Here is a 25,207-nt window from a genome sequence, read left to right on the forward strand (position 1 = left end):
AACTCTGAAATCTCGCGAGAATACAAACTGCAGCAAAACGACCGCGAAGATGACTTGTTATGGAGGACGACAGTATACTACAGTCTTAATAACATCACTCCTGCCCTGTTGGCCAAGCAGGTAGACCATCTTTACCAGCTAAGTGCTGGTAGGAAGGGCATCATTTCTGAATTACTACACCTGCCTAATTTTGAGTATATTGTAAACATTTTCTTTTCTTCTTTCTTTAAATAAATAATAATAATAACACACACACACACACACACATATATATATATATATATATATATATACGTATATATATATATATATATACGTATATATATATATATATATATATACGTATATATATATATATATATATACGTATATATATATATATATATATATATATATATATATATATATATATATATATATATATATATATATATAATTAAAAAAGTAAGCCACACAGTAACTTACCAGATGGGCTTCCTGGTTTTGTATTGCAGCTTTATTAGGGTGATCACTGTTTCTCACTATTGGATACAGTCCATGGTGGTCCAGGGATGGTGATCTTATTAGATTCATTTTATATTTGCACCATTTGGCAAATGTATTTATTAAAACATTTGATCTTATTTCTTAAAGACCCAGCACTGACAGCTTGGTGGACCTGGGATTGAAACTGACAACCACTTAACCTTAACTTAACCACTAAGCTACTACATCCCACTAGCTCTTGTAATTACACTTATTAGCCATGCATCTAAAATGACTAACTATGTTATAATTGTTGTGCTGCTAATTTCTCAGCCCCTCACTACACTGTCCAACAGGTGAAGAATTGTTGTGATTTTTTTAGTTCTTCACTGTTGCTGCTGGGTTGAAATGAGGCTACCAATCAATAATACAGCTATTAGTGCTACTTTTCCTTTCCATTCATAGATGAAGGAGGGATGCCCATTTGCTCATAACAATGGTTTGTGATTGCAGACCAATTCAGGAGCACTTGTATGAGTGTGTCCACTCTTTTCTAAACCTTTATAATAAATGTTCATAAAAGTCATAATTGGAGCAAATATCTTTTATATAACCCACATTCTTTACAGACAACAATAAAGACAGGACAAATGTCTTCACATTAGAAGTAGGAGATATTAGGGTGCACAGTGATTTTTATCCTGAAGATTATCCTGCTATGCATACAATGCTGGAAAGAGAACAAAAGCAGAAGTCAATGTTTCTAAGGAAAGTTATCATATCGCTCACCTTAACTGAACACAAACTAACAGACATAACCATGATGTAAACTGCACTACTGGACAAATAGTTTTTCCCTCAAAAGACTGTCTGTAGTTAAAAATTTACAGAACTCTTCTATTCTTTATTTATGCTTAGGCACAAATCATAAATCAAATAGGGGTAGAATGCCATCCATCCATTTTCTACCGCTTAGGGGGGGTAGAATGGTCCTGGTAAAATATGTATCTCTCCGATCTGCTTGTGGTCCTTTCTAATTTTCACAAGGAGGACATCACGAGAATCAGAGACTTTGAGAGTCCGAGAATTCCATAGAGCAGTTCCAACTTGTCCATTGCTGGCTTATAGGTCTAGGTCATCTCAATCTCCATGCCCGAGGATGACTTCAAAGGGACAGAGTCAAAGCCATCGGATGTTCTCTGAAAAGGAACAAGGTCGTCTAAATTACTCTAAAACTATAATATTCATTATACTACTTGAACATTTTAAAACTTTGAGCTTTTCCATACATTGTTTAGATTTGCTAATTGTTATTTGGGGAAAATGAGGATAATCATTGTTCTGTCTTCAACCTTAATTATAACTTACTCATTCAAAGCAAATTTCATCAAACATGTATTATTCAGTCTGCTCCACAATGGTTGAAAAAGATCAGTTTACCTCTCTCGAGAAGGATTTAATTTTGGTGAAAAAGGATTTTTTGGTGAGGTAGATGAGATCATCCTCTGCATCCTCTCCCTCCATAATAGCACAACTGTCAGCAGCAGGAAGGTCACACTCTTTTGACTCAACAGTTATCAGCTTTGAGTACTTATACTCCAGCCTGTTGAGTGAATATTTATATTTAGATGAATTTTCACACCACATTTATATTAGGGCTATATGTACCTTGTCTTATGTAAATTGTTACTAATCGTTTTGATGATCCAAATTGTTTGCATGCTCAGAGTTTTGAACAATTTTGCCTTGTTTATTATTTTTTTTATTGCCTTTCAGTGCATTTTTGATAAGATCCAAATTTGAGCCTAAGAACCATATAGACCCTAGGCATTTAAAGGTACACTATAGGGTACACTATATGATACACTATATGGCCAAAACTTTGTCGACACCTGATTGTCACATGCCAATTCCAAACCATCCAAAACCATTGCCATTAATAAGGAATTTGTCACATTTGTTGTAATAATAACATCCATTCTTTTTGAATGGCTTTCCACTAGATCTTGAAGTGTGACTATGGGATTTGTTCTGCCTCAACAGCATTAAATGTCTCTAATGTTAGACAAGGAAACCCGGTGAGCAATCAGAGTTCCAATTAATCACAAAGCTGTTCAGTGAGGTCCCGGCTCTGTGCAGGCCAGTTGAGTTCTTCAACATCAAGCTTTGCAAACTATGCCGTTAGTTTTACTTAAGAGAATTATTTTTTAAACAAGTGTGTGCTTCCAACTTTGGGGCATACTGTATGTTTGGGAAAGGCACACATATTGGTGTGACTGTAAAATGTCCACACACTTTTGACAAAAGAGTGTAGCACTAAACAAACTCTTGCTTGAAGCACATTAAGACGAACGGGTTAGCATTTTTGCAGCCATTCCAGAGATATAACACAGACCTATGGTGTGAAGAAAATGGATACAATATGAGAAAAAATATAGGAGATTAAAACATCCTCTGATGTGAGCACTCACTTCCGTGTCCGTTTCCAGAAGTAGCAGCTGATGGCGATGAGTAGTATCGCTGCCACCAATCCAACAGAAACACCAAATTTCAACCAGAATTCCAAAGTGACACAAGCACTGATTTGTGGATCTGGCAGAGGTACTCCATCTGTACATTTCAGAGGCTGCTGCCACACATAGGTAGTCCTCTGAGAACACACACACACACACACACACACACACACACACACACACACACACACACACACACACACACACACACACACACACACACACACACACACACACACACTCATGGATGGCATTTACTGTAAAAATCCAAGGACCCACTTATAATTCATTAATTAGTATTCATTTGTTTGAATAGTATCTTCTAGCTATTGAAACCTTAAGCACATTAGGCTAATATATACAGTGTAATCATATTTATGTATTAGAACCATTAGAGATTTCTCTACTTTCTGATTAAAATGGACCTGTGTTTCTTACATAAAATCTAAACTGAAATTTAAATATTCTGTTATATAACCCAAAGTTTTTGTAGCTTTTTTAAAGCTACATGTTTTAAACTTTAAAATAAACAACTATCTATTAGTGTGAGTGGCAAATTCTAAACTTATTTAATAAGGGTTCGATCTAAATCATAACATCTCAATACTCTTCATCGTTGTACGTAACTGTGCTTACCCTGACAATATCAGACACTGAAAATGAATGTAAGGTTCTGTGCATAACACTCAGGTAAACTCGGTTTTATATCATCATGCAGGACGAACCCAAGATTAATAACACTATAGGCAGCTTGGCCAATATCCACATTCTACTTTCACTCAGACAGAAAAGAATCGACTTTAAGCCTGGATAATGGAACTTAGCTCTAGATGTTCTCCATATGCTCCATGTGAGTCATTATAATTGTGTACTATAATTGCTGCTTTTGCAATGTATAAATGTTCTTGAATATTAAAAAGCCTCTAGCACAGCTAATATTGCAGCTAACATAACATTAGCATTAAATATGCAGGCATTAGCTAGATACATTCAATGTGCTTAAAGCATATCACACAATGTTAAACTTTTCCATGAATTCACATGAAAAAGCATATATGATTTTAATGTCATCTTAATAGGCTCAAAATCCCTTTTCCTGCTCAGTTTATTATCATGTATTAATTTTTTAATAAGATAAAGTGATTGCATAATAAGAAATGGTCAGATTTGATCAAAAAGGGTTTGATTTTAGATTCCCATTTAGAGTTCATTTGTAATTGTCACAGTATATTTGAAGTATATTTAAATGAAAGGCCTTGTTGAGCTGTAAATGTAAATTACAACTAGATTACTGTATGTCCCAAGACCTTATAAAACTAAGGCCACAATATGTCACAGACTTTAGGAAGTTCCTGCATCTTGAGTGTCATGGCATTAGGGGTCATTAGTTTATTGCTAATGTCTTATTCAATGTGATTTTAGTAAGTAAACCTACCTGAATTCCACTGATACAAGCACTCACTATCTCTTTATAGTTTTTCTCAGAACAGAGAGGACAGGCATATTGAGAACGCCACAGAAAATGGAAGTAACAGCCATCACATGTTCCCTCTGTACAGTTACTGCATAAAAAAGAAGATAAAAATAAGTAGACCTAAGAAATAGTAGACTCACATTTCCTATCTTTGACCAGAAGGTGTTGCTATGCACCAAAATTTTATCTGAATCAGCAGCAATTTCCCACATTTGTGGAATACAGGAGTTTGCACACAATGGGTTTGCATTTTCTCCAGTTTGTGCTTGTGGCAGTTAATCTGTTGACTCTGACTGCCTTCATTCCGGAACTCTGCAGTGTACCTTGGTAAAGAAATCTGATCCACTGCTGTTACTGTGGGATCACATCTGAGCCTGATGGAGGTTGATCTGCCATTTTTACATGCCTGCGTCCTTTCACTTGACCTAAAAATGCAAAAGACAGGCACAAGATTAATAACAATTATTCAGTGCATTCATTAACTTTAAATTCTGCTTGTTTTCAGTTTGTCTCTGATCTTACCGGTAGTAAAATATGACATCAGGCAGATCAGATGTATGTGCAGGGAATATACTCTCAGAAGATGACATGTCATCAAGTGTGGAGTCAGTGGTTATCCCTATAGAAAATAAAAACAGCAGGTCGCTACCTAAAGCGGAACAGACTTTATTGTTTGGTTGCTGTACCATAAGCTCATTTATGACTCACCAATCAATGTGCTGCCAATAATAAAGGGTTGTGATGACACCACACTTTGCCCTCTGACATCTGTAGGCACTATGATTGACTGGCAAATATAACCATTCACCTCCTTCCTGGTCTCTGTTACATTATCTACACAGGAAGCCAGAGCGCGGTCCTAAGAGTACATAGCTGGTGGTTAAAAATGGTTACTTTGTCTTGGATGGCTGTTTCTGATTGTATAATGTGGTGTTTGTCACATTTGCCAAGGTTACATTTGCCCATTTTTAAACACTCATAGCACTTCCAAAAAAGAACCAAGAGGTGATATGTACAATCTGAATCTGTAATATAACAAAATAGACTTGGTGTCGGTGATCCAATCATGTCACGTTTGTAAATTATTAGAAAAGGAAGGGAAACCCAGAAACATTTGCCCAGAGAAATGGTTCACTAAGATATCTAGTTAATACTATTAATAAAACAAAATCTTTATTATTATCGTATATTTTATATATTGTTCACACACACAGCAATTTTATCTCTGCAATTCATCCAGTCGATTTACTATGAAGTCTCCAGGAGGCATTCCTGTTAAAAAGTTAATCAGTGTCATGTTACTGCACGAAATATTGTTTGAACATTCAGTATTTACACTGGTCGGTCGGCGCTGTTTCTGTTACTGTTTATTGTCTTTTGTGTATTGCATTTTTTGTACATTTTATATTGTCTTGTAACTTTATGTCTGCACTGTTTTTTGTCCTGCACTGTCTTTTGTCCTGCACTGTCTTGTTTGTCTTGTCCTGCACTGTTTGCACCAGGTTGCACAGTTGCACTTTATGTGGCTAATACTACTTACATGTCCTTAGCCCTGACTTTGTCTTATGTAGCACCTTGATCCTGGAGAAACATTGTCTCATTTCACTGTGTACTGCAACAGCTATGTATGGTTGAACTGACAATAAAAGCTTCTTGACTTGACTTGACTTGACTTGCTACTAGCATGCCACTTAAAAGAATGTTTTCTTGCTGCTAAAATTAGATATTCTGGAGGTAGAGCATTTGTATATGAAATTCATGAGTGTAGCCTGTATATGCTTCACATGCAAAATGAAGGAGAAGCAGTGTGTGCTCTGTACCGATGGCCATATGTGCTCTACCGTCTTCATTCCCATTTTTAGTCGCTGCACCAGTCGCTCCATATTTACATTTACAAGTTAAACTCAACAAGTTAAACAAGTTCTCAACGTCAGGTCACTGGACATGCCCATATATAGTATCCAACAATCGCTCAGGTTGCCAGTCACAAAGTCACAAATTTTCATTGAAACAAACAAATAGTTTCTGGTCATTTTGTCACTGCAAGTTGCATTATGTGTGAATGTAGCATTAGTCATTTCTGTGGTAAATATTTTACTAGCAGTTAACTAGCCAACTAGCTATAAGGAATGAAAGATTATGCAGAGGTGTTTCCAAATTGTATCTTAATCCTAACACTTTTAATAAAGGTAAAAGTTTAAAAGTGATCCTAAACCAGGTTTGAACATTAAAAACACACAAATATCAACAAACTATTTTTAAATGATATCCTATAGCCTATATGATGTACATTCATACATGCTGTAAATTTGTAGCATGTTACAGCTTAAAACCTCAATATCAACTTATCACAGTGAGTTACAGCTCATCTAAACTACGGAAATTACCTCTGTGCCACACAGCCCCACACTAAACTGATGCACATAGCGAAGGCCTTTGTTGGTGAAGCGAGGACTGCTCTGAAACTGAGTGACACTCGCCAGGGGAGAGAAATCATACTGCAGAGTTTCTCCTTTATACTGCATAGTCAGAGTGCAGTCACTCACGCAGGCCGAGCGGGCCTAAAAAAAAGGATATATATATATATATTTAGTATTCTTTCATGAATACTGTGTTTGATAAATGTAATAAAACAGACAAATTAATAGTGTGTTATGTGTTGTATGTCTGTTGTTTTGACAATATATATATATATATATATATATATATATATATGTATATATATATATATATATATATATATATATATATATATATATATATATATATATATATATATATATATATATAGTACCAACTTTCCTGTGTTGCAGTAAATGAAGTGATAGAAAAAGTTTTTGCAGTGCTTACTCGGTTGCTCTTAGTATTAGGTCCACATGGGATGCAGGCTTCCTCTCCCAGAGGCTGCTCAGGCCTTATGAAGGTGTTTGATGGACAACTTCTGCAAACTCCAGTGTCATTTAGCATGTAGTGTCCAGGAGGACAGGAGACGCAAGCTGAGTCTGAATGAGAGGAGTCTAGTGCACACTGTCGACAGTGCGAGGCCACGCCTCCGATCACATTTGTAATGTGAATAGAGTAGATCTTAGCAAAGTCTGAGCTGTACTGCCTCTCCTGCAAACAAAGGAGATAAATATTTATTATAAAATGGTAATATTTTTCATTAAGGTCCCCCAGACGCCACTGTTAGTTAAAGTTAACGCAATGTGAACTTCAGCATTAAAACACCTAATGACGCAGTGCTGTTGAATTCATGAATCTAAATGGTAGAAGATTTTAATGAAATTTCTATAAAAGCTCGGTATGTGTCAGCTTGAATCAGTTTGTATTATATATATATAATGCAATATTCATTGTATATTATATTATTTATATGCACTTGTTCCAAAAACTGCATTCTATAGTAGCAATCCATACACAAGTACATGATGAGACAGACAAGTTAATTTACTGAAAGAACCTCATTAGTCAGTTCTGTGTAGAAGTCTTTCAGGTAAAGTTTTCAGATAAGGCTTTGAGGTTTCTCTGTGAACTAACACCTCATCTGTTTAGTTTAAACATGTAAAGGTAAGACTGCTTATACATGCTCTATGTGATAAGAGCTAGCTTGTCTCATGGACACTCCAGAACAAAATGATAAATGTAAATATAATGCTGTAGTATAATAGAAAATATAACTGCTGAAATATAATCTTGGCTGCATGTCATGCTATCTGGAAATAATGTTTATGAATAAATAACATGAGAGAGATATATATGTAAAGACACATGTTTTAATAGAGAAATAATGTGGAAGCTCTTCTACTGTTCTCACCATACTGTAGGCATCAGTGCGCTGAAAGCCCCAAGTAAAGCTCACAGTCAGATTGCTCTTAATAAGGTAAGAATAGGACTGCTTCCCAGTGGTGCCTCTCCAGGTCTCCACAACACGATTGTTCCTTTCATTCAAGCCCTGTGACACACACACATACGATATATGATATACATATATATACTGTAGCATTTCAAGTACACGAGACTTGCACATTTCTATTTGCAGTGCTCAAGTAGAAAGTGATTACAAAGGTGCAATAGTCAGTGAATTTCAAAGTAAGTCGGTCAAGTACCAGTTATACAAATATATAAGTAGATAAGTAAGTAACACAAACTGCTTTGTGCAATTTTTACAGTCAGAATGCTTAGAATTGCCTTGCATTACTTTGTATAAATTAAATGCTTAGATGCTTACTGTCATGAAGTAAAGTGTGCAATCAGCTGTGCATTTGGTCTCAAAGACAAATGTGATTCTGGAAAGTTCTGGCCTCTCGTTAACTTTATCCAAGGAGTAGGGCAAGCTGAGCATGATAGAGATATGAACAATATGAAGATAAGAAACTTTCACCTTCAAAGAAGAAAACATCAAACATAAGCAATTATAGCATTAACTTGTGTAATTTCCATAGATCATCTGTGTTAATGTTATGCATGAGGAATATTAAGTGGGTGTTTAAATCTGCCATTTCTTACCTGTAACCAGGTACTGTGATTGTAAGCATCATGTAGTCTGAGTCTAAATCCCCAGGCGTGGTGTAAACGTACTCGCCAGCTACTTCCCAACCTGTTGCAACAAAGTGCAGTTTTAATTACACAAATGAGCATCTGGTGAAATATAGAAGACAAATCTCTATCTCCAAACTGGGATTGCTTACATTCCATTAATCGTCTTCAATCGTTTGAATTAAATTGTGCCGAATTAGTCATTAGTCTACGAATTGTTAGCTGATTTAACTTTATGAGAACTAAATGTGTCAATGTTCTACATCTCCTTAAATCCATCCATCTTTTTATGAATAAATGGTTCTTTTCTCCCTTTACAGTTTCATTTCTGCCTGACTACAACTACAAGTCTTTGCTAATAGATCTTTATAGTGTCTACTTCACAGACAGTGAGGGTCAATGAATTGAAGAAAACATGTGCTTGGTCCAGACGTGCACCATAAGGCTTTGTTTACCTGTGCTCCTCTGAGTGCCACTATACTCTCGTCTGTAGACTGAACTATTCATGTTGCTGGGCATCCTGTTCCACCACTTATACTCAAAACCCATTACTGGCTCCGTTCCAACCGGACACTCGGAACATGCTGTATACGAAACACAGATCATTTTAATCTGTGTTTTTCCTTTTAATCTTCACTTTAAATTGTAATTTGTTAGTTGAGCTGTGTGGTGAACAGTTTGTGTATCACACCTGATCCATTGGAGTAGAAACCAGGTGGACAGGGTTGGCAAGATGAAGAATTGTTACTGAAGAATCCAGGATTACATGGAGGACAGGTCTGCATTTCCCCTGAGGACGGAAGAGTAACTGCCCCCTCTGTGTTCTCATTGCAGATCTTTGGCTCAATCCATTTATACATCAGCTGCGTCTATAAAGAGACAAATGAAAAAACAAAATGGAACCAGACTACATACTGTCTACTCTGTCTTGTAGAAGTCTTTTATTTTTGTCACATATACATCAGCACAGTGAAATTATTTCTTCCAGCCCAACATTATAGGTTATTCTAGGGGTCATTATAGGTTATTAGAGTCAGTCATAATACAGCACCCCTGGAGTAGAAAGGGTTAAGGGCTTAAGGGCCCAGCAGTGGCAGCTTGGCCGTGTTGGGGCTTGAACCTCGAGCCTCCGATCGACAACCCAGAGCCTTAACCGCTCACACCGCTTCTGCCTCAGTGGATTTTGATAATACAGATGAGTGCAAGGATTTGAATCCCCTCAGAACAAAATAAAGATGTGTATTTTACACTAAGACATATAATGTATGGTAGTTATAAATATATAAATAAAACTTTAACAGCATCCAAATTCCTTACTGCAATAAATTATATCTTAACAAATTGGTCAAAATGATCTAGTATTCCTATTTAGTAGGTTACGAAACACCGAATCTGAGATTATCAAACCTACTGATAGATTTGCTAATATCTTGAGATTGTCTTGTTGTATTGGCAGATAATTTTGCTAATTTTAAGCACCCATTTCCAGAAAGAAGCAAAATCATCTGCTAACAGCATGAGAAAATTTAAGGCTTAGGAATAATAAAATATGTATGGAAATAGGCTTAATAATCTTATATTTGGTTTATTTAATAAATAAAGAAAATAGTATATTAAAATTTTATTTGAAATAATTTTACTTGAAATTCCATTTTTTTGCAGTGATTGGGTATCTGTGTCCATTCTTTTTGACATAACTTTTCACTGCCTCAGTCACTGGTGTCAGAGGAAACTTATCTTTTGGTTAATTGTACTCTATTACAGCAGATTTTCCCTCACGGTTTGGTTTGTGGTGTTTACTTGCAGGACACAATTGTCCTTTATATTATTCTTTTCTTTTTTATTATTAAAAAAACATGGCAATAGAAAATTTTGGATTTTTTACAGAATGTTTCTTTTTTTATTAGCCATGTAAATACCTGAATGCATTATTTGTTATAGGAAGAATTTCTCATATGATTATGGCCTTCAATAATACCTGTCCTTTAGAATCACAAGGAGTGTGAGTGTAAAAGTAGTCGCTGGATGTGCAGGGTGGCCTCTGCTGACATGTTCCTGACCCGATCCCTAGACACATAGGAAAAAAAACCAATGCGCGCACACACATACACATACACACACACACACACACACACACACACACACACACACACACACACACACAGCAGTCACATAGGTATGTCCTACAGCTACTTTGACACAGCATGCAACTCATTTTCATACCATTACACAGGGATGAGTACATGCACATGGTTCATCTTTATCATAGTTATATAATAACACAAAGAAATTTTCAACTATTTCTCCACAAGATGATCTCACACTGTATAGTAGCAAAAGCATTTGCATTCCAGACTAAAACTGTCTAGTCATGGGAATATCACTTGTATACGACTATGTTATATATCCAGTTATATATCTCATCAAAACCAGATGAAATAGCCACAGTGTCCAAATTAACTCAGTGCCTTAGAGAGATAAAAGACTGGATGAGCTGCAACTTTCTATTGTTAAACTCCGATAAGACTGAAATACTACTCATAGGTCCAAAAACCAGTGCACATAAACTCTCACAACTTAACTCCCATTTAGAGGGATGTACTATTACAAGTAGCTCGACAGTGAAAGACCTCGGTGTTATATTAGACAGTAACTTGTCTTTTAAAAATCATATCGCCCATACTACCAAAACAGCCTTCTTCCACCTTAGAAACATTGCCAAGCTGAGAAACATCCTGTCTGTATCTGATGCTGAGAAGCTAGTTCATGCGTTCATGACCTCTAGACTAGACTATTGCAATGCATTACTAGGTGGTTGTCCTGCATCTTTAATAAATAGGTTACAGTTAGTCCAAAATGCAGCTGCCAGAGTTCTCACTAGGACAAGAAAGTATGACCATATAACCCCAATTTTATCATCTCTACACTGGCTACCTGTTAGGTATAGAATTGACTACAAACTGCTGCTACTTACGTACAAGGCTCTTAATGGTTTAGCTCCCATGTACCTAACTAGTCTTCTAACACGTTACAATCCTTCACGCTCTCTGAGATCACAAAACTCAGGGCTTCTGGTAGTTCCCAGAATATCTAAGTCTACTAAAGGTGGTAGAGCATTTTCTTATTTAGCTCCCAAACTTTGGAATAGTCTTCCTGATAGTGTTCGGGGCTCAGACACACTTTCCCAGTTTAAATGTAGATTAAAAACTCATCTCTTCTGTCAGGCGTACACATAATACATCCCATAATATCATGCACCAGTACATCAGACCAGCGCATTTTTATGAACGGCAGATATGTTAATCCCTTTCCACTGCTTTTCTCTTTGTACCCATCCCGAGGCATCCAGACACTGTACCAGCTCCCATCGTCCTCTGTGGGACGAAGCCTTTGGACATCCACTGAGCCGAGGCCGACTCTAAGAATCCTGAGACATCTCCAGTTAGACTCTGTGGTACTCAGAAGATCAGAAGTCCTTGAACCTCACACCAATACAACATTTGTTTGACTGTATATTACAATCACACCCCAGTGTCACCCATATGAGGATGGGTTCCCCCTTGAGTCCGGTTCCTCTCAAGGTTTCTTCCTTTACCAATTTAAGGGAGTTTTTCCTTGCCACTGCTGCCTGAGTCATCTCAGACTTGCTCATAGGGGAATAAATACATACACACTGTGAACTATATACATCTAATAATAATCTAGAATTTTTATTCTGTTAATTCTTATTTCTTTTATTATTCGTTATTTCCTTTATCATTAATTATGTTTACCTTCTGCTCTATGTTTATGTTCTGTAAAGCTGCTTTGAGACAATGTCTATTGTAAAAAGCGCTATACAAATAAACTTGAATTGAATTGAATTGAATGTTAAACACACGAGAAACCACATACCTGAATATTTCCCTTCTTCACACTGCTGGCATGTAGTAGCTCCCTTATTGGAGTAGGTGTTGACTGGACATGGGGTGCAGTGAGCAGCCCCAGGTTCAGCACTGTAAGTGCCAGGCTTGCAGTGGAAGCATTCAGATGTGTACGCAACCCCTGTGGAGAGTAGACCAAGTATTAGAAAGATCTAGTCACTTTTTTTTAAAGAAAAAGTGAAGCTGGCAAAAATGATTTTTCAGGTCAATTAATGACACAAATGGAAAATGATGAAAAAAGCCAGTTATATAAGTGATGTATAAGTTCTTGTCATCTTCTGTGTTAAATGTTTAGGCATTAAACATATTGAGTGGGTATGTGTAAGTTGATGCACCAGTAGTTTTTTATTTTAATAAAAAAAGATATGATAAAATATTATTTCCTTGTTATTCATCAGTGGCAAATTTGACACTTTTTGGGAGAGAGTGATTGCGATTGTGATGATGATGATGATGATGATGATGGATTGAACACAAACCTGAGATAGCAATTTTCTTCAGCAGAACTGGTTTTACAGCACTACCATAAAGAGAGAACCCAGTGGTTCTCCAGTAGAGAACATTATTCCCTCTACTCAGTTCCACCTGGTTAGGGAACACAGAACAAAATCAATGAAAGAATTCTAAAACATTCACTGCTCCTATGGTATGCGTCAAACACACCAACACAAACAGACAAAAATGCCTACAAAAACACTTACATAGTGAGATTCCCAGTCATTCTCGGAAACCTTCATCCAGCGACTCTGAGAATCTGTAGACTGACACTGATCATTCTGAACCTGACAACACACACATAGGACATAACATTTCTAGAACAGCATTTGTCTGTAAAGGTCAGGTGTCTACATACTTTTGGCCACAGCATTTTTTACGCAACAATTCTTCAGTCCGCTGAGAAAAAGACTCTAAACTTAATCACATTTTGGTGCTAATTTAATTTATTTTATGTCATTTAATGTATTTTCTTAGCACAGTTACAACATCATTACAAAAAGTAGATTTTTAACAAGCTAAGGGCCAGTATACATTGTTGTCTGTGGTCTTAAAAACTCAAAAATGTTTCAGCAATGTTTAATATCATATTAATGACAAATATGCTGTCAAAGTACTGGAGAAAGCTGGCCTTAAAGGTCCAGAATGCAGTGCAGCTGATAACAGCCACCTACATTTGACATTATAATACTCACGTAGAATTCAAAGAAAATGCTGTTATCAGGATAGAAGTACTCGAAAGTGACTGAGCCAGGCTGTTTTAAATTCACAGCGTATGACAGTGTGGAGCTGCATTCATCTGTGTTAGAGGATATGAAGTCCCCCTCAGGAGTCCAAGTTGAGCTAGACCCCATCAAACACACACATACACAGACAACAAAAGAACATGGACATGTATTATTAAAATGATTTCTGTTTTAACATTACAGTAATTTAATGTAAATAAATATATAAATTATTTATATATGTATATATATGTGTATATATATATATATATATATATATATATAATTACTACTTTACAGTCATGCTGTGATATATAATAACTATATATATAATAACTACTTTACAGTCATGCTGTGATATAAATTATTTATATGTGTATATATATATATATATATATATATATATATATACACATATATATATACATATATATATAATTTATATCACAGCATGACTGTAAAGTAGTTTAGAGTCCCAGTTTTGCCTGTAAACTCAAATGATAGGATTAGATTAAAGCCCCTGATTTGTTGTCATTTCCACAGTAAAAACTCATAAGGATGTGTATGTTGGACACTTGATATAACAAATTCATTGTAATTGATGCTTACTGTAAGATGTTTATTTAATGTTAATGGAAGGAGTCTTATGCTTTGTAAAGGTCAGTAAAATATCCACCACTGGAGTTTTACACTTTCCATATCCTTGGTAATGTAACAAGCTGAGTATTTTTTGTCTTTTTAAATTCAAGAAAGAAAAGACTGAAGGAATAATTGTTTATTATGTAATCAATAACAGGAACTACTTTGTCACGCCGATTTAGGCCACATTAAATGTAACTGTAAACGGTTGAAAAATCCCAATGTATGGTTCATTAATAAATAAAATTACAATCGTTATAATATTGTCAAATAATCCACTTCAGTGGGTAACAGTATTACATCACCTCATTATGGATTATTTTCCTATACCACTGTTTTTTATTGTCTACTTATTTGCTGTGAGTTGATCTCTATGAGCTTTCTTTTTTCCATTTTCCATTTTCTGGTAATATATATAGTGTTATGATCCATGTTTGTTGACATATGTCTCAAAATATAAAAACAAATTTGAAAGTTTCACACACATCTATATTCCTAATCACGCATAGACCCACATACAGTACAACAGAAAACAATCATATTATACAGTAAGGATTCAGGGGGCAAAGCAATTATTAGACCATAATTTGACAAAACCCTCATTACAGCTACTCACTTGGTGCAGTTTGTGTTGATGTTTCCTATATCCATGTTAATACCATGGCTGATAAAGCCAGCAGGTAAGCTGTCCCATGTTTCGAAGGCCACTCCTGTACCCAGTGAGTAGGTCCCTGCTGCACACTTCTGACACTCCTGTGTCTTCATGTCCAGGTATTCACCTTCCTTACAGGTAAATGCTGTCAATCAGGATTGCTAGTTAGTATAGTTCTCATTAGGATCTCAATATTTGGTCTTTTATAGCCGATCTTTAGTTTTTATAATGTTCAGATAAAGTTCATTTTATGGCATTGTCTTTAATAGAAAGCACAGCACAGATATGACACAGTCTCTTGTTTCAGACTCATGTTTTCAGGCTGCAGTCAATATGCTAGCCTTATGAATCAGACAAGTGACACCTAAAATGGAAGCTAAACAAGCTAGGAAAAAATGATCTAATCTGTTTGTCTCTTATGATTTTTAGTTTCATATTCTTAAAAAGAAATCATAAAGGGTTTTAAAAATAGTTTGGGTGTTTAATTCTACTCAGGGACCTTCGTGACCGGGAACCACTCTGTTTTAGGGTTCTATCTTTAACAGTTTATGTTGAGGGACAACTAAAGTACCTTTAAGGGTCTGTCTGTAACCTGTAAAAAAGCATGACTTTTTGCTTTGATGAGCAACATGGAGCATGCTTACAACAAACTGACCATTTATAGCTTCCTAAAAGATTTACTTGCTATCCTGTTCTAATACTGAAACATTCAGGATGTAGGCTTCTACAGATTGAATTGTAAACATGATCATCTGGCTCATGAATGCTGGAACAAAGTACTGTAAAGCCTTGTTACTCACTGCAGTGTGTTCCTTTAACTGGGTCAGGGAGGCCTGTGCATGTGTCAGGCTTGTTGGGTATCGCCACTCTCCATCTGGATCCCAGAACATCACAGTCTGTGTACTCAAAGTGGTAATCTGACTAAGATAACAACACAAATACATGCATTGATTACATTCAAAGATAAAGTGAGCTTGGAAGAAGAAGCAAGTAGTGTGTTACAATAAGGCAGTATTTGGAACGACACAAATTTATCCCATAGATCAAGTGAGGTAAACATACTGGTGTCATTATTTGCTTTGGTTACATTTATTTCTTGCTGTTAAATTCTATAGTTGATAAACAGTCGATAACTAATAAACTAGAAAAACTAATGGCACTCATATATACTTTCATCTAAACAATTATTCAACCCCCTTTTTAAATACAAGGTCTAATCAATATTTACACAGGGATCCGCCACACCCTTTGACAACCACCTTTCAACTAGGATGTTTAATTCCCAGTCCCCTCGAGCTGCTTAGCAGGAATTATTTACTTACCAAGATGGTGGGGGAAACAACGATAAAGCAGATTCTTAAACAAACTAACGCTATTGTATTCCATGTAAATACAAATATTTACAAACACTATTAACCAGTTACTTAAAAACTAAAAAGAAATCTCCTTATGTTGTATCTCCTTACATTTTAGAGTGGTTTATTAAGTGTTGTATGCTGCCAGCTCCTCAATGTTTACACATGGATTTAAGAAACAATAGGCCAACTAATCAACATGCACCTATCTAAACCTGACAGAATGCCACCTGGAGTAAGATTAGGCACAAGAAGTTAAAGTACACTCAAATACCCTATCTAAGGGAGAACTAGATTAATAGTTAACAAGATAGAAGGGCACAGGAAAAAAAAGGTTCTTCCTGGAAACTGTTTCTATTAGTGAAGCTACATTAACTCTGTTCATGATGAGACAGAAGATAAAACACTCTATACACCCATATCAAAGAGAAAAGTTAAATAATATAAAGACGAAAATAAGTATTTTAATTATATAAGTAAAGCTTAACAGCAGTGTCCTCGCAAACACTAATCCTGGTATTCATATTATTACAATAAATCCAAGGCAACGGGACAGAGTGACCCATGTTTCTATGGCGTCTCTGCCTACATCGTCTTCTCTCCTGGGCAAAATGCAAGGTCTTTTATCCTTCGTGAGGGCACAGAGTGAATAACATTATATAAATGCGGTGAACTGAACTGTGCTATTCTCATCATCAGGGCCAGTTAAATATAATAAAGATACAATGCCTTGGTTAAAAAAGGACTTACAGAAAATGATATTAATCCATGAGGTAACTGTTTCTCTATCACCAGATGTCAATTTCACACAGGTTTCAATAAAACCTGTATTCTAATCATCTACTGATATGATCTAAAGGCTGACAGATTCCACACTACTCTTATTCACCTCTGAGTTAACTTAGATTAACTCAGTTTTGGCTTCTTAGGAAGAAATGCAAACATGAAATGACTTTTGTGTTTGTTTTTTGTGGTTTCCGTGTGTCATCTATGCATCTATCTGAGAGATGACCCAACCACACTGAATGCTGAGGTGGATACAAAATTGATCAAAACATAACTACTATATCAGTTTTCTTCTGTTACATAACTTGAACATTTATTCCACAAATTATTCTTTATAATTCTTCCCAGCTTTTATGATATTCACTCTCTATTTGCATTGCAGCTTACAATCATTTGATCAACTCACTAAGTCTAAGTAAAAACCCACAGAATAACTGCAACAAATAAACGTGTAAGGTACGAAAAATTTTCAATATGATCCAATTCCCGTCTGGTCTCATTGTTTATATATCATATTATCTAAACAGAGAGAAAGTCAGTTCTAGCCTATATGCAGTTTATAAAGTATTTTTTATAGAGGTTTTCATGAACAACCGTGTAGCTGAGTCTATGTAACAGGCCTGTATGAATAGCCTGGACATACAGGACGTGTCTCTTCTTCAAGATATTAAACATTCTTTGTAGTTAGAAAAAGTTCTTTTGTGTATTTTCATAAAAGCCCAGAAGACATTAATCTAACAGGGTAGCAGCATAAAAGTAAGGACAGAGTGCTTAGCAGTGAAACAGCAACTCCTAATGTCCTTTTCTGTCCATGTGCATGACTTCTGCTAAAAAAAAAAAATTACCTATTCATTATGGATGTAATTAGGAAACAAGAAAACGTTGTGCTGAATATCCAGTACAGCTGCTCCAAAAGGCCAGACATACATATATACGATCTGTATCAGGATAGGATCCTTCGTACAAAACAATAGTTTAATAAGATGCACAGCACAGGTGTGACATTGTGTAGTATCATTTAAAGATCAAGGCTTTTTTTCCCCACAGAAAACATCTACATGGATAAGACTGTAAATAAGACATGCTTTTGCACTTTCATGGTGCACCATCACAACAAAAATACCTTTTGTTGGAGCACACACAAAGGTGGACACCTGTCTGAGCCATCGGAGACAGTTGTAATAGTATAAAAATACAGTTAGTAAGTGAAAAGAGAAGAATTCGATCGATTTTAAAAAATGGTAGCATATAAATGTATTTAATTAATATATACACATATATATTTATATACTGTATATACACACATTGTTTGTGTGTGTATGTATATATATATATAGACACACACACACACTCTATATATATATATATATATATATATATATATATATATATATATATATATATATTATAATTTCACACTCTATACAGTTTGAAAAAGGTCAACAAACCAGACAAGGGAGACATATGATGTTATGATGCTATAATTAAAAGAATATATCACGATACTTCGGTTTCTGAGCTAAATTCCTGCTCCATTAACGAACATATGTGCCAGGTTTGTGATTAGGAATCATTCATAGAAACAGTTTAAAAGGTTGTTGTGAAAAAACATCACCTTTTGACTTGTAATCATTATATAGAGTGATCTTACCTCTTTACAGCTGGGCAGCTCCATCGCCTCGAGCGCCTCTAACACAAGGAGTGTTAAAAATAGTCTCGACAAGCTGTACTGTGAAATAACTGTAAACTGTAAACGTTTCATTAGCATCTTTACAACAACATAAATAGAAATAAAAAGAAATAAACTGTGTGCGTGAAGAGAAAATCTTCAATAAGAAAGAAAAGTGCGTCCTGTCAGAGTGACAGCTGTTAGTTTGTCTCGCGCTGCTGCACGCGCTTTATTAGTGCTCCCGGTCTCGCGCTGTGACATGCTGCTGCTGGACACTGTGATCACATCACTACACAATATAAACCCCCAAAACACACAAACACTGACTTCTTGTGTAGATCTAAAAAGCCTGGAAGGATGTGGGATTTTAAGGCAACCGTTTCAACACAGAAAGGTTAAAAAGCAGGTTTTTTTTTTATTATCGGTGTGGATATTTGTGTTAATTACAGTTTCTGCTGAACAAGTTGTGAAAAATCTTTTTATTGAGAAACAGCAGATTACACACACAAAAAAAGTTATGTTCTCTTATATAAATTGTTATTGGCTACATTTAAAGTTACACTCACGGACCACTTTAAATAGAAACACAAACCCCTGTTTATTAATGCAATGATCCAATCAGCTAATCAGGTGGCAGCAGATCAACGCATGAAATCATGAAGATCTTCAGCTTCACATCAAACATTAGAATTTATCGTGTGGTGTCTGGGGGTTCTAGTCATGTTTGTTGGTACCAAATTCAGGGTCGGGCTGTTGGTGATCAGACCAATCATTTTTACAACTACCTAGTAGAGATCTAGTAGATCTAGAGATTGATTGCCAAAAAAAAGAATGGGAAAAATTGCTAAGAGAAGCTTACTGGGGTAAGAATCATAATGCCTCATGATCAGGGGAGGACCAGCAGAAAGAACAGATAGTGTAGTTGCATTGGTTGAAGTGTAATAGCATCTAATATAGATACATTTTGCAGAAACCTTGATAATATAAGCTCTATGTGTTCATAGAAATAAATAAGCGATCAAACACAATTAAGCACTTGTATGTTTAAAACCATTTAAAAATGAGCAGAAAATGCCCTAGTGCCCTGTCAATATTCAGCTTCTCAATTTAATTTGATTTTATAAATCGGTGTCTACTGTATTTTTCAATTTAACACCAAAGTACCACCTTTTTACTTGCAGCAAATTAGCAACTTCTGGGGTAAGAGGTAAAAACTCTGCTATAATCTAAAATAATACACACCTTTTTTCATTGCCGTTTATTTTGAATTGAAACACACACACCATTCTAGCTAACTAAAGGAACACTTACACACACCTAGTGAGAATTATGATGATCAGAATAACCTCTATAGGAAAGACTGGAGGAAATCCTCCAACCTCCCACCAGCACTAGTATATCTAGACCAGCAGAAAGAACAGGTAGTGTTGTTGCATTGGTTGAAGTGTAATAGCATCTAATAAAGATACATTTTGCAGAAACCTTGATAATATTAGCTCTGTGTGTTCATAGAAATAAATATGCTGTATCAAACACAGTAAAGCACTTGTACGTGTAAAACCATTTCAAAATGAGCAGAAAATGCCCTAGTGCCCGATCAATATTCTCAATTTAATTTGATTTTATAAACCTGTGTCTGCTGTAGCCTCAGATTTCTGACATTTGTGGAAATTTACATTTTTGTAGCCTGTCTGCAAGAATGTTACTTGCTACAAGCAATATAGTTACTTAGGGCCCATGGATCGCCATAGAACCCTCATGTAAGAACCCTTACAATAGGTATGCAAAAAAAAGCACAAGAGTTCAATACATGAGACAGTTGCACAGGTCTCACTTGGTGTGAGAATAGAAAATAATTTACATAGCAAAATTGCTGTTCCATCAACAAGGTTTCTCTGACTGAAGAGCTCCTGCTCACTGAACGTCCCTCTTGACAGCATTGCCTGAAAATCTGACATAGGAGTTTGTGAAAGATTCTACTCAGCTGAACAGGAATGAAATAGGTCTTTTTGGAAAGATAAGAGGTAGAAAAAGTCCACACGAAATGCACTCAAAAAAGAAAAGTAAACATCACAGCGAGTTTCATTCATTGGGTCATTTATATGAATGCCTATAAGTGTATTGTTAAAATGATCTGTTTTTGTAACATTAGATAACAGCAAAATAAATAAGTTATGCTTTAAAAAAAAAAGAGAGAGAGAGAGAGAGAGAGAGAGAGAGAGAGAGAGAGAGAGAGAGAGAGAGAGAGAGAGAGAGAGACTGAAGCAGTTAACCACAAAGCGGCACTGCTGAGAATAGTTTTTCATTTTTACAACTAAATCTCGTAGCAACGGTTGACATGACAACGACGCAAACCTGAAGTTGGACGCTAACAGTTTATTTCTGCCTTTAGAGGAAAAGCATAATGTCGCGAGACCCTTTTCCTTTCCCTAAATACGACAACGATCAGACTTTTTCCGGAAGTAAACCATGCCAGGTATCAGTTTTGTTGACGTCCTACTTTTCATTGAATTCCGTAATACCGTGAAACTGAAGTGTTTTTATATAACGTACAGAAGCCACCATTTAAAACCCCCACACACATCGCTCAGAATGAAGAGCCGTGGAGCCGCTTAAACGACAGCCAGACTTTATCCAGCATGAGGAGAAGTGTCCTGTACCATAAAGAGGTGAGCTGAGCTTGGTGCACGTTTAACACACATTATACACAGGCGTCTTAACTTGTACTTTTATTAAAGGCCCAAAAAGACAGCCTGGACTTCCATCTCAGCGCTTTCTACAATAACCATGTGGATTTTCTCCGGAATAAGAACGAAACTTTGTTCCAGAAAAAGTCTCTGCTGAGAGACAATAGGTGGGGTTCGTAAGCGTGGTCAAGTTGATGCACATCTTTAACACAAAGAAATACCAGAAAATGTTGCATATTTCTCCTTTTCAGGGGTAACGATGACGATGCTCAAAAATGTGACGATTATAATATGAAAATAAGAGTGTGGATAAACCCCCAGAGGGCTTCCGTCCATAGCATCGAAGGTGCGATAGGTGAGTAAAGTTTCCACTTCAATACGGGTGCGAAAAAAGGTAAACCTCAACAGCGCCGCCATCTTGGGATCAAGCTTACATATCAGAAATGTTTTACAATTACGACTGCATAGAATTGACTATTGGAACATTGTTAAAGTTAAATCTTTTATTGAAGCAGTTTTAACGCTTACAGGTTTAATTGACCTTATTCGATTAGTTTTTCCTCCTTTTTCTTTTAGAGTCTCACCATAACGCGTCTACAAACAGAGGCTACTCCAGGAAGCATGATGGCGGATTTTTCTCAATTTAACACCAAAGTACCGCCTTTTTTCATTAACAGCAAATTAGCAACTTCTGGGGTAAGAAGGAAAAACTCCAAAGAATCGACATGACCTTTTTCGGTAGTCGTTTATTTCGAACTGAAAGCCCTACATACACACACACAAACTAACTAAAGGAACACTTACACACACCTAGTGAGAGTTATGGTGAAGATCAGAATCGCCTCTATACTCATAGACCAGTCAGGAAAGATTGGAGGAAATCCTCCAAACTCCCACCAGCACTAGTATATCTGATCAATTCATCATTTCTAACCACAATCTCCATTGCGGTGCCCTGAAGCTGCTATCCGGCTATAAAGCCGCGACGCTCATCGCCATAGCGGCTAAAGCGAGTGTCTTCTCATCACCTCTGAATCCGAGCAGGGCAGCAACACGGATCAGATCAAATAAGATCATGGTGTAGGTTTTTAAATAGAGTCCTAATTAAACACACAAACACGCGCACATACACAACTACATTCAGACAACACAAACACTCAGCACAACACACTCACCCAGCAACACTCACGCATTGGAAGTCCCTTCCGGGTCAGGGGTCTTTTATAACGCTCGGTTGAACTAGTAAAACAAAAAGTGAACAGCGCCTCCGTGCGGCCGGTGTGTGGTATAAATAACGATATGACGACAAAATGCAGAAGATTCAGACTTCTACTGTATGTGCTTTCTATGTGTTGACTAATGTTACTCATATAACTCTTATATTTTGAAATCTTGTGAGTATACAGCTGACTGGCTTTGATAATGAATAAAACACTTGAATGATCATTAATGATACGTTCAGTGTTTTATTTTTATTTATTTATTTATCTATCTATTTATCTATTTATCTATTTATTTATTCATTGTCAACATTCAAATCTAAAGAATTTGATTTTTCACTGCAATCTAAAAATTTTATTGTTGAAGGTCCTAAAAGGAAGAGAAATTAAAATTTATTTCAGAGTAGAAACATGCATGTTTCTAATGAACAACGTGAACAAACGGTTAAAGCAATAAAAATGAAAATACAATCTCTCGATTTGCCTCATTCCCAAGATGTGTGATAGAAAATTAATAAACAAAATAAACTTAAGAAAATTAAATATTTGGGTTCATTTTTATTATATAATAATTAGATATTCATTATTATCTAAATGCTTGTTCATGACTGTAATGGGAAAGTTAATAGGGAAAAAAGGAAAAAAGAAAAGTTAAAAGGAAATCATTGCACTTATTTAAATATGTCATACAAAATGAAAACCAAAGTGCAATATTTAACACGCTTGTTGAATAAATAGATGAAAGTTAATGCATAAGCCTAATAATGTGTAGGTCCTTTCTGTGAGAACAAAACTGCCCTCTACTCATCATGCATGGATTCCACAAGACCTCTGAAAGTGTGTTGTGGTATTTGACACCAAGATGTTAGCAACAGATCCTTTAAATCCTGGGAGTTGCAAGGTGGGGGCCGCTACCAGTCTGTACCACCAATGTTTAGCTTGGTGGTATGTGCAAAGTGACACTAACATGAAAGCCAGGACCCAAGATTTACCATTAGAACATGGCTCAGAGCGTCACACTGCCTCCACCAGCTTGCCTTCTTCCAGTAGTACATCCTGGTGCCATCTCTTCCACAGGTAAGCAACAGAGATGCATCTAGCCATCTGACTGATCTGCGGCTACACAGCCCCATATGCAGCAAGCTCTGATGCTCTGTGTGTTCTGACACATTTTTCCTCATAGTCACCATTTTCTTTAAACAATTTGTGCTACAGCAGATTTTCTGTGGTATCAGACCAGATGAGATAGATGTTCGTGCACTCGTGACCATGTCTCCAGTTCCCTGATTGTCTGTCTTAAGACCACTTTTGGTAGATGTATACCAGGAACCTCCACAAGGTCAGTCGTTTTGGAGTTGCTCTGACACAATTTGGCCCTTGTCACTCAGATTAGGGACTTTCTTCCTAATAGATCAGATTGCCACTGTAAAGAGATAATCAATGTTAATAATGTCATTTGTCAGTTTTTTAGTGTTATGGCTGATCAGTGTATGTGCTTTTCAACAGACCCCCCCTCCCTTGAAATTTGTAGGGCCAAATGTGAAGGCCCTACAAGATAGACAGTATATTTGCCAAACAGAATCAAGTTCAGTAATCTATTGTGTTTGTTGTATCACTGCACCTAAGTGTTGACAGGGATTGCAACTGTTAATCTGGGATTACATTCCAGGTTAATCTTGGGTGGTGTAATGGGATTTCAAAAAACAACTCATGATAAAGCCATCAGCAGTTTCCCTGGCTTCAGCATAAAGCAATTACATGTGTTGAGTTGAGGGGTTTCTTGAGGGGCGTATAAACAACAAGAGCAAAATACATTGGGTGCTGATGTGCAGTGATTGTCAGTGCTTCATTTCATCCCAAAGGTGTTTAGTGTTAGGCCACTTAAATTCTTCCACATCATGATTGGGAAATCATATTTTTAAGGACCTCACTTTATGCACAGTGGCACTGTCATGCTGAAACATGTTTAAGCTTAAGGTTATAGAATACAATGGCATTTTGAAAGGTTTGTGACTACTTTGTTGTAACTTTGTTGTCAGGTGTCCACATAGTTTTGGCCATGCCTTGA

General features: G+C 36.3%; 2 protein-coding genes and 1 non-coding gene across 3 annotated transcripts; 1 reads left to right on the forward strand and 2 right to left on the reverse strand.

Moving 5' to 3' along the window:
• Window positions 1-1,054: 1,054 nt before the first annotated feature.
• Window positions 1,055-21,497, reverse strand: elapor1 (endosome-lysosome associated apoptosis and autophagy regulator 1). The gene is made up of 22 exons (XM_027167188.2): window positions 19,215-21,497; window positions 16,223-16,343; window positions 15,387-15,567; window positions 14,102-14,249; window positions 13,613-13,693; window positions 13,391-13,496; window positions 12,883-13,032; window positions 10,967-11,055; window positions 9,680-9,857; window positions 9,444-9,572; window positions 8,959-9,049; window positions 8,681-8,786; window positions 8,267-8,404; window positions 7,303-7,566; window positions 6,840-7,013; window positions 5,161-5,311; window positions 4,975-5,071; window positions 4,776-4,877; window positions 4,414-4,540; window positions 2,937-3,115; window positions 1,906-2,068; window positions 1,055-1,664 (listed from the first exon to the last, which is right to left on the reverse strand). Exons 1-22 carry the CDS (start codon window positions 19,329-19,331, stop codon window positions 1,596-1,598), a joined length of 2,961 nt encoding a protein of 986 aa, XP_027022989.2. The 5' UTR covers window positions 19,332-21,497; the 3' UTR covers window positions 1,055-1,595.
• On the forward strand, window positions 21,498-23,369 carry cfap276 (cilia and flagella associated protein 276). Its single transcript, XM_027167189.2, has 5 exons — window positions 21,498-21,708; window positions 21,788-21,901; window positions 21,971-22,086; window positions 22,171-22,274; window positions 22,496-23,369. Exons 1-5 carry the CDS (start codon window positions 21,637-21,639, stop codon window positions 22,564-22,566), a joined length of 477 nt encoding a protein of 158 aa, XP_027022990.1. The 5' UTR covers window positions 21,498-21,636; the 3' UTR covers window positions 22,567-23,369.
• Window positions 22,747-23,118, reverse strand: LOC113656338. Its single transcript, XR_003443896.2, has one exon. It is a non-coding gene; the product is annotated as a small Cajal body-specific RNA 2 (non-coding RNA).
• Window positions 23,370-25,207: the final 1,838 nt, after the last annotated feature.

This window comes from Tachysurus fulvidraco, chromosome 14, assembly GCF_022655615.1.
Source record: "Tachysurus fulvidraco isolate hzauxx_2018 chromosome 14, HZAU_PFXX_2.0, whole genome shotgun sequence".
Taxonomy (NCBI): domain Eukaryota; kingdom Metazoa; phylum Chordata; class Actinopteri; order Siluriformes; family Bagridae; genus Tachysurus; species Tachysurus fulvidraco.

Excerpts from the sequence above, each read along its gene's own strand:
- elapor1 (XM_027167188.2), bottom strand. The coding sequence starts at position 19,331 with ATGCTAATGAAACGTTTACAGTTTACAGTTATTTCACAGTACAGCTTG. Across the intron at positions 13,033-13,390 it reads GAAGAAAATTGCTATCTCAG|GGGTTGCGTACACATCTGAA; the intron begins GTTTGTGTTCAA and ends TACTCTCCACAG. Across the intron at positions 1,665-1,905 it reads TTAAATCCTTCTCGAGAGAG|AGAACATCCGATGGCTTTGA; the intron begins GTAAACTGATCT and ends GTTCCTTTTCAG.
- cfap276 (XM_027167189.2), top strand. The coding sequence starts at position 21,637 with ATGTCGCGAGACCCTTTTCCTTTCCCTAAATACGACAACGATCAGACT. Across the intron at positions 21,709-21,787 it reads CCGGAAGTAAACCATGCCAG|AAGCCACCATTTAAAACCCC; the intron begins GTATCAGTTTTG and ends TATAACGTACAG. Across the intron at positions 21,902-21,970 it reads GTGTCCTGTACCATAAAGAG|GCCCAAAAAGACAGCCTGGA; the intron begins GTGAGCTGAGCT and ends CTTTTATTAAAG.